The sequence below is a fragment of the Podarcis pityusensis genome (assembly GCF_964106645.2).
Source record: "Podarcis pityusensis genome assembly, chromosome: 14".
NCBI lineage: Eukaryota > Metazoa > Chordata > Lepidosauria > Squamata > Lacertidae > Podarcis > Podarcis pityusensis.
The window spans coordinates 4,978,989-4,988,860 of NC_138039.1; the positions used below are offsets into that span (position 1 = coordinate 4,978,989).

At 48.3% G+C, this 9,872-nt stretch overlaps 1 protein-coding gene across 2 annotated transcripts in view; it reads left to right on the forward strand.

Moving 5' to 3' along the window:
• Window positions 1–8,971, forward strand: part of TMEM184A (transmembrane protein 184A) — a 40,760-nt gene extending 31,789 nt beyond the window's left edge. For both annotated transcript variants that reach the window (XM_080981162.1, XM_080981163.1), the window contains 4 exons: window positions 30–121; window positions 1,061–1,230; window positions 3,718–3,915; window positions 6,587–8,971. In XM_080981162.1, the coding sequence (XP_080837288.1) occupies window positions 30–121; window positions 1,061–1,230; window positions 3,718–3,915; window positions 6,587–6,831 (705 nt within the window). In that variant the 3' untranslated portion in view covers window positions 6,832–8,971. The remainder of the gene's footprint in view (window positions 1–29; window positions 122–1,060; window positions 1,231–3,717; window positions 3,916–6,586) is intronic.
• The last annotated feature ends 901 nt before the right edge of the window (window positions 8,972–9,872 follow it).

Here is a 9,872-nt window from a genome sequence, read left to right on the forward strand (position 1 = left end):
CTTCAGCTGTGATTGTTCAATCTTTCTAGGCAACGCTGCAGTTCTGCATTGTGAAGCCTCTGATGGCTATCATCACCATCATCTTGCAAGCCTTTGGGAAATACAACGACGGCGACTTCAAGTGAGGAGAAGGGAGGGTGCGGGGAAAGGGCGGGTGGTTTTTTTGGTCTGGGGTGCTTCAACGCCTTGACATTTTTCTTTGGAAGTAGAATAGCTCAGGGCAGCTTTCTGGAAAAGGGTAAAAGGCAGTCGAAATTCACAAAAATAAAGTGGCTCAAAACCAACACTATATTATTATTATTATTTTAATGAAGCAACAAACCATTTTCGCTCGGCTGACCCACCGAAAAATTTAAATGATTAAAAGCTGCTAAACTGCCACGAGAGAGGAGTGCAAATGGCCGTGATCTGATTACATTTCACGAAACCATGTGGCTTTCTCCACTGCATCCACAATGAATAGTGATTGTGGACCTCTTTGTCAAAAGGAGCCAAGGCAGCTTGAATCTCCTTTCTTGTACAGTGGTCCCTCGGGTTACATACGCTTCAGGTTACAGACTCTGCTAACCCAGAAATAGTGCTTCAGGTTAAGAACTTTGCTTCAGGATGAGAACAGAAATTGTGCTCCGACAGTGCGGCAGCAGCGGGAGGCCCCATTAGCTAAAGTGGTGCTTCAGGTTAAGAACAGTTTCAGGTTAAGAACGGACCTCCGGAACAAGTTAAGTACTTAACCCGAGGTACCACTGTAACTTGAATCCATATTCCATGTGACGGCCCTTAAAAATTTGAAGAGGGCTATTGTATCTCCTCTTGGTCGTCTCTTCCCAATTCCCTCGACCGTTCCTCATCAGGCTTGGTTTCCAGACCCTTGATCATCTTGGTCGCCTTCTTCTGCACATGTTCCAGCTTGTCAACATCCTTCTTAAATTGTTGAGGGGGTTAAATGAGAAGCAGGATGGAATCAAGCACAGTCCCTTAAGTGCCTTGGAGAACGGAGAGGGATCTAAATGCAATGATTGTCTTACGCTTGGTACCTCCGTGTGTGTTTTATGCTTCCCAGCATTCACAGTGGCTACCTCTACATCACCATTATCTACAACTTCTCCGTCAGCCTGGCTCTCTATGCTCTCTTCCTCTTCTATTTCGCCACCATGGAGCTCCTGCGACCGTTTGAGCCGGTCCTTAAATTCCTCACCATCAAGGCAGTCATCTTCCTCTCTTTTTGGCAAGGTGGGTTTCCGTCTTTCCATCTCCTTCAGAGCCAGCATCTCCTCTCTTCTGACTGAGCAAGATCTGGAGGGAGAGCCAGTGCTGTGTAAACATTAAGAGGGTTGGGCTGGGACCCAGCAGGTCTGGGTTTTAATCCCCATTTGGCCAAGTTTCTTGAGTGAGCTCTTTAGAGGAAGGGCTGGAATAGGAACGAAGACTTTTGAGACTTGGCAGCTAAAGCCAAGGATGTACCTGGCAAAGGTTGGCCCCCGCCATGGGCTTAGGCCCAAGGGGGCATGAATATCATGCTAGGAGTATTTGTGCCATGTAACATGGAGATGTCTCTACCACAGTCGCACCTTGGAAGTCAAACAGCTTACCGTATTTTTCGCTCTATAAGACGCACCAGACTACAAGACGCACCTAGTTTTTGGAGGAGAAAAACAAGAAAAAAATATTCTGAATCTCAGAAGCCAGAACAGCAAGAGGGATCGCTGCGCAGTGAAAGCAGCAATCCCTCTTGCTGTTCTGGCTTCTGGGATAGCTGCGCAGCCTGCATTCGCTCCATAAGACGCACACACATTTCCCCTTACTTTTTAGGAGGGAAAAAGTGAGTCTTATAGAGCAAAAAATACGGTAGTTCTCAAACGTTTTGGGTCCCGAACATCACAAACCCGGAAGTGACTGTTCCAGTTTGCGAACTATTATTGGAAGCCTAACGTTCCTCAGCAGCCAATCAGAAGCCGCGCTTTGGTTTTTGAACGTTTTGGAAGTCGAACGGACTTCTGGAATGGATTCCGTTTGACTTCCAAGGTACGACTGTACTATTAAAGTAGCACTGGTGGCAGCAGGCAGCAGCGTCGCACCAATCCGGCTCCAGAGAATTTGCCCTTCCAAAGTGAGAGGGCAATGGAGCTGTGAAGGTGGGGGGAGCCAAGACGGTCATTGTACCTAAGGGGGGTGTTATTGTTTTGTCATTTTGATTTGATTATTTACTTGTGTTTTATCTTGTACTTTATTTTGTGAACTACCCTGGAAGGAAGGAAGGTGGGGACATACAGGCTGAGGCCCTACTGGGCTCTTTGACATTGCTTGCAACACCTTGAAAAATTACTCCCCCCCCCCCGCCCTGTCTCTCTGTGTTTAAAAATAACGTAAAAAATGCTGAGAGACTAATTCATCATTCACCCCATCTGCAGATGCCTCCCTTAAATACTTGAAGAAATACAGTCGTACCTTGGTTCTTGAACGCCTTGGTCCTCAAACATTTTGGTTCCCAAACTCCACAAACCCAGAAGCGTTCCAGTTTGCGAACGTTTTTCGGAAGCCAAATGTCCGACGCGGCTTCTGCTTGAGTGCAGGAAGCTCCTGCAGCCAATCGGAAGCCGCACCTTGGTTTTTGAACAATTTCGGGAGTCGAACGGACTTCCAGAATGGATTAAGTTCGAGAACCAAGGTACCACTGTATAGGCAGCTGCCTTAAAGTGAGTTAGGTCAGAAGGAAAATGAATTGCTGTTGATTTATATTTATATGTAACTTCTTATTAATGTAACATTTTAATATGTATATTTTTGCAATATTTTGTTTTGAGTTGTCCGTCGTTGCTTCTGTTTTGTACACCGCTTAGAGCTATTTTCCATATATTAAGCGGTATACAAATGAAATAATAAAATCAAATCATCAAAAATCAAACCTGCACTCACTGGCAGTCGCTCTCAAGGGGTTTAAGGCAGGTGCAAGGCATGGGGGGGGCCAGCAATACAGATCCTTGCCAAGGGCGCAAGGGAGCCTGGGCACATCTCTGGCTAAAGCCCTGGTGGCAAAATAATGTACCGTATTTTTCACTCTATAGGATGCACCCAACCATAGGACGCACCTTGTTTTAGAGGGGGAGAACAAGAAAAAAATTCTCCCCCTCTCTGCTCAGGGCCCATCAGCGAAGCGGTAGGAGAAACGGAGCCCCTTCCATTTTTCCTGCCGCTTCGCTGAAGGGGCACTGTGCAAAGAGGGGGAGAATTTTGTTTTCTTGTTTTCCCCCTCTAAAAAAAGGTGCGTTCTGTGCGTTCAAGGTGTGTTCACCCGAAGCCTCCGGAGCGCAGTGGGAGTTCCCGCTGAGCTCTGGAGGCTTCAGGCGGCTACCTTGGAAGCCTGGAGAGCGAGAGGGGTCACTGCGCACTGACCCCTCTTGCTCTCCAGGCTTCAGTGAAAGCAACGCAAAACCTCCGGAGTGCGGAGGGAGCGCTCCCTCTGCGCTTCGGAGGCATTGCGTTGCTATCGCTGAAGCCAAGGAGCCTGCATTCGCTCCATAGGATGCACACACATTTCCCCTTAATTTTGGAGGGGGGGAAGTGTGTCCTATAGAGCGAAAAATATGGTACCTCACGAGATCCTGGTGACGTGCAGAACTGCTCCGTGGACCTGTGGGAAACCCACATGCACCAAGAAGACTTGACAAGCCACCTAATGCTTGGGTCGGTGATAAATTGACAAATATTCCCTTTGCACAGGGATGTTGCTGGCTATCCTGGAGAAATGTGGGGTGATCCCAGAGGTTCAGATTATCGATGGGAACACGGTGGGAGCCGGGACGGTAGCAGCCGGCTACCAGAACTTCATAATCTGCATCGAAATGCTGTTTGCTGCCATCGCCCTCCGATATGCTTTCACCTGCCAGGTGTACAGGGAGAAGAAGGAAAGTGCGACATGTGAGTGTTCTCAACAAGGTTGTGTTCCTCTGAAGCTAGCCTTCTGCCACCTGGTTCCATACAGATGTTTGGGGCCGCTTCTCCCAAATTGGCTGGGGCTGATGCAGTCTTAAAACATCTGGACAGCACCAGGGTGAACGAGGTTGCTTTAAGTCAGGGCTTCCCAAACTTGGGCCTCCAGCTGTTTTGGGACTACAATTCCCATCACCCCTGACCACTGGTCCTGATAGCTAGGGATGATGGGAGTTGTAGTCCAAAAACAGCTGGAGGGCCAAGTTTGCGAAGGCCTGCTTTAAGTGTGCAGGGAGATGGGAGGTGGAATCAGAGGAGCAGAGAGAAACCAAACCTGGAATTGTTTGTTTCTTTCCTCTTAATCGTTACACTATAATTCATATGTGCGAATGATGGATGAATGGTGGTACTCAAGTAGAGGATGCGCTTGTGTCAAATTCCCCAGTAACAGGGCTCTGTGCCCTGGATTCAGCACCAGATATAAATCTTGCGTATCAACTGTATTTGCATGCTTTTGTTTCTGACGCATAAATGCTTCTTGGGACAGAGGCTTTTTCGGCCAAGTGGAAAGGAGAGAAAAAAAGACTTACCGTATTTTTCGCTCTATAGGACATACTTTTTCCCCCTCCAAAAATTGAGGGGAAATATGTGTGCGTCCTATGGAGTGAATGCAGGCTCCTTGGCTTCAGCGATAGCAATGCTAAGCCTCTGAGGCGCAGAGGGAGTGCTCCCTCCGCGCTCCGGAGGCTTCGCCTTGCTTTCGCTGAAGCCTGGAGAGCGAGAGGTGGCGGTGTGCACCGACCCCTCTCGCTCTCCAGGCATCAGGGATAGCCGCCTGAAGGCCTTCGGAGCACAGTGCAAGTTACCGCTGCGTTCTGGAGGCTTCAGGTTCCTTTCGCTGAAGCCAGGAGAGTTCTTGCTCTCCCGGCTTCAGCAAAAGGAACCCGAAGCCTGAGGAGCACAGCGGGAACTTGCGCTGCGCTCGGAAGGCTTCAGGGATAGCCACTGCCATAGCTGCGCGCAACCCTTCTGGCAGGGAGAGGCTACACAGGGCTAAAGAGGAAGCCAAAACAGCGAGCGGGATCCATCCCGCTCGCTGCCTTGGCTTGTGCCATAGCCGCACGTAACCCCTCCAGCAGGGAGAGGTTGTGCGCAGCCTGTACACTGCTCTTTGGGGCGGCGGGGGGGAAATAAGATTTTTTTCTTGATTTCCCCCTCTAAAAACTAGGTGCGCTCTATGGTCCGGTGCGCCCTATGGCGCGAAAAATACGGTAACTAAATTGGTCAGGAAATGGGACCTAGAGAAGGAATGTGGAGCTGTATTGGCAGGCTGGCACCCACTTCTTTGACCGAGGTTACCTTGGCCTTGTGATTCCACCTCCTCCTTTCCCTTTACTGAGGAGGAAACCAGCTTTCAGGTCAATAAATAAATTCAAATGAAAGTCATCAATCTGAAGGTGAACAGTACTTGGCTCTTGAGATACTGAAGGAGCTTTTCAGCTTTTAAGGAGGTATTGTCTGGCACCTGATGCTTAGAAGGCATTCAGTCTTTTTCGGGGAACAGTGTTTTGAGTGGAGAGAACAATCGTGTCATTTTCCCCTAGCATACGTGCCAACTCCCTGGGACCCTGGGTGCCGTAGCACCCACGAAATTCCCCATGAAGGCGCCGGGCACCCACAAATTTAGGTGCCAGGGCCATGCACGTTGCATGGCACCCACGACCCTGGACACCCATGGTCGTGGCACCAAGCTGGCAATCCTGCCCCATAGATTCCTATAAAATGGTGAGGGGGAAATGGTTTATAACGTGTGTGAAAGAGACAGGCTACAACAGGGCCAAAGTAGCTGGAGACTGTGGCAGAATTCTTGTTTTAACATGTTTTGGGACTTTTTGAACTGGTGGCCCAAAAGTACTAAACGACTAGTCCTACATAGCGCTGCTGTTTATGATCTGAACGGGCAACTTTGTTTTCTGGTAGTTTTTCCCAACCTGGTGCCCCCAGATGTCCAACTCCCACCAACCCCATCTATCATGGCCCAATGTCTGGAAACTTGCTTTTTGAGAAGGCTTTTCTTAGTCTCTTCCTTTGAAATAATAATAATAATAATAATAATAATAATAATAATAATAATTTATTATTTATTATTTATATCCTGCCCATCTGGCTGGGTTTCCCCAGCCACTCCGGGCGGCTCCCAACAGAATATTAAAAACACGATAAAACATCAAACATTACAAACTTCCCTAAACAGGGCTGCCTTCAGATGTCTTCTAAAAGTCAGATAGTTGTTTATTTCTGTGACATCTGACGGGAGGATGTTCCATAGGGCAGGTGCCCTCTACCTGGTTCCCTGTAACCTCTCAGGGAGGGAACCGCCAGAAGGCCCTCGGAGGTGGACCTGTGTCCGGGATGAATGATGGGGGTGGAGACGCTCCTTCAGGTCTACTGGGCCAAGGCTGTTTAGGGCTTTAAAGGTCAGCACCAACACTTTGAATTGTGCTCGGAAACATACTGGGAGCCAATGTAGGTCTTTCAGGACCGGTGTTATGTGATCTTGGCAGCCACTCCCAGTCACCAGTCTAGCTGCTGCATTCTGGATTAGTTGTAGGCATGTTTACATGATTACGCTTCTCTCATGTCCTCCTCTTGCTCCCAGCAAACCTTGCCCCGATGCAGAGCATCTCCAGTGGTCTGAAGGAGACCATGAGCCCCCAGGACATTGTCCAAGATGCCATCCACAACTTCTCCCCAGCGTACCAGCAGTACACACAGCAGTCCATGCAAGAGGCTGTCGAGCCGGGGCAGAACGGGCACGTGGAGCCCAAAGCCGATGGCCAACACATCAAGAAGAGCAAGAACATTGAGAAGAGGGTGCTGATAACCTCTGACGACGAGCTATAGGGCACGTCTCCCAGGTGGGAACCATGGTGGGTTTTGTAGGAAATACCTCCTTGCCACCTTCCAGCTCAGTTGCTGCGGACAGAACCGGATGTCAGATGGGCTGGCCGACATGAGAGAAAATGGAGGTGTCGCCACCAATCCTGTCAATTGGCTATTGCCTCAAGAAGGCTCAAATACTTCGAAAGTTGGTTTCTCAAGCCCTCCCACTTCTTCGCGTTTCCTCGGCCTTTGCGCTCAACCCATTGCGTGAGCCTTTTCCTCATGCTTTTGGGGATGCGCCGTGAGGGCACAACTTGGCGGCATGTTCCGGAAAGTTCCAAGAGGTTCTGGAAGATGGCTTAGAACGCCTCCGGACTCTCTCCTATTGGCTGAAGCAAAGATAGTGTAGTGGGAACGACTTTTCTCAGTTGGACTCTGAGCGACAGCTCTGGGCCCAAGATGGGAGTGGGTTGGGGACTGGCTTGGAAGAACGGGGAAAGGCCAGGATTGCGAGACCAAGTAATGGTTTTGAATGAAAACTGTGCCCCAGCAGCAATATAGTCTGGGTTTGGTCCCATGGGAAGGAATGAAACTAACCGAAGCTGCGTTTGAAAGCAATGCATCCAGCATTGTAAATTAATAGGCAGAAATCTGAGGGAGGAGAGGACTTTGAGGGGGCAGCTGCAATGGCTACAGCTGAAAGCAGAGGCAAGTGGGAAGTGAGGAACTCCTTATGGAGCAAATGAAGACTTCAAGGAAGCTTAAAAATTGCTATTCCTAGTCCGTTCTTGGTGCTAAAGGAAAAACCTTTTTAAAAAAATATATATGGTGTGTTGGTTGAACCCAGATCTATCTTGGTTAAAGCCATTTTAGAAAGACTGATCTGTTATGGATCAGGAATTTTGGCCCTGTATCGGATTGGTGGTGGTGGAATTGAAACTGTTTCCTGGAGAGGAAAGCTGAGGACAGTTTGACCACATAGTAGAAAGAATGTAGGCAGAAATCCTTGCTGGGTTTAACACACACACACACACACACACACACACGTACTCCGTGTGGACTCAGTTCTGGCACCCACCATTGTGGAAATTCCACACATATAGGGGGCAACATAAGAACTGCCTATGGCTCTCCCCTTGGAATGTAGAACGTGTAGAAAGGAAGACCAGCCTATGGACCTCTAATCTTGTGTGACTCCCAACTCTCCATCAGCTCCAGAGAGCATGGCCGATAGCTGTAGTTTCCGAGTCACCTTCAAAGGCAGCCCCATGTAGAGAACATTGCAGTAGCCCAAGCAGGAGATAACCAGAGTATGCACCACTCTGGTGAGACAGTGCGTGGGCAGGTAGGGTCTCAGCCAGCATACCAGATGGAGCTGGTAGACAGCCACATTGGATGAGGAACTGGCCATCTTCATGGACAGTTGAGTGTCCAAAATGACCCCCAGGCTGCACACCTGGTCCTTCAGGGACACAGTTACCCCATTCAGGACCAGGGAGTCCTCCACATCTGCCCACCCCTTCCCCCAGAAACAGTTCTTCCATTTTGTTGGGATTCAACCTCAATCTGAAGACCGTCGTCCATACTCCAGACACTTGCACAGGACGTTCACTGTATTCAATGGTTCTGATTTAGAGAGGTAGAACTGGTTATCATCTGCATATTGGTGGATACTCAGCCCCAGCTCCCTGGTGATCTCTCTAAGCAGCTTCATAGAGATGTTCAAAAGCATGGGAAGGGGGACAGAGCCCCGAGGCATCCCACAAGTGAGAGCCCAGGGATCCGAACACTCATCCCTCCAACATCACTTTCTGGACACGGCCCAGGAAAAAGGAGCGGAACCACTGTATAACAGTGCACCCAACACCCAACTCCTCTAGATGGTCCAGGAGGATACCAGGGTCAGTGGTACTAAAAGCCACTGAGAGATCCAGCAGAACCAGGAAACAGCTTTCACCTCTGTCCCTAGCCTGCAGGAGATCATTCAAGATTCTGCTTGAACAGCACAACTTCTCTATGCAGCGATAAAATGTATGTAATGCTTTCTTCTTTGGATGTTGCATCTTTTACAGAGAGGTGGCAACTGCTGGGAGTGTAAATTTGTACATTTTAAATTATTTATATAAAAAGGCTTCTAATAAAATGAAGAGGGGGAAAAACATTTCTGTGTGCATTGTCAAATCACTGTTAAGTATTCCCCTAGCAGGCAAACCCGTTCTCTGAATAGGAGTCCTCTGTAACCCAGGAAGGCACCACCTGGGACTGGGAGGGATCAGCAAGCTGTCAGGAAGCCCCAAGGTTTGCAGAAGTACAAAGAAATCTTTGCAGGGAAAAGCTCAAATTGTTCCAACAGAGTCAGAACTCCCTGAGCTCAGGCAAGCAAGACACTTTATACAGTCATACCTCGGCTCCTGAACGCCTTGGGAGTCAAAAGTTCCGGCTCCTTATCTAAACGCAGAAGTGAGTGTTCGTTTTTGAACGTTCTTTTGTAATCTGAATATTAAAATACAATAATTCATCAAATACTAAAATATTAATATCCCTCCTCACTCACCCTAGTCAGCAAGCAGCACAGCACAGATTGTTGGAAGCAAGTTGATGATTCGTTAGAATCCTTTAAATTAAGCAATCCAGTCTGGCTTGTCCAGTCTGGATTGTTCCTGGTAATTTTCCCCTTTATTTCATAATAATAATAATAATAATAATAATAATAATAATAATAATAATAATTTATCATTTATACCCTGCCCATCTGGCTCAGTTCCCCCAGCCACTCTGGGCGGCTCCCAACAGAATATTGAAAACACGATAAAACATCAAACATTACAAACTTCCCTAAACAGGGCTTCCTTCAGATGTCTTCTGAAAGTCAGATAGTTGTTTATTTCATTGACATCTGACGGGAGGACGTTCCACAGGGCGTGTGCCACCACTGAGAAGGCCCTCTGCCTGGTTCCCTGTAACTTCCTGCAGCCAATGAGAAGCTGTGTTTGGGAAGTCGAACGGACTTCTATAACGGATTCTGTTCGACTTCTGAGGTATGACTGTATATGGTTCAGGGA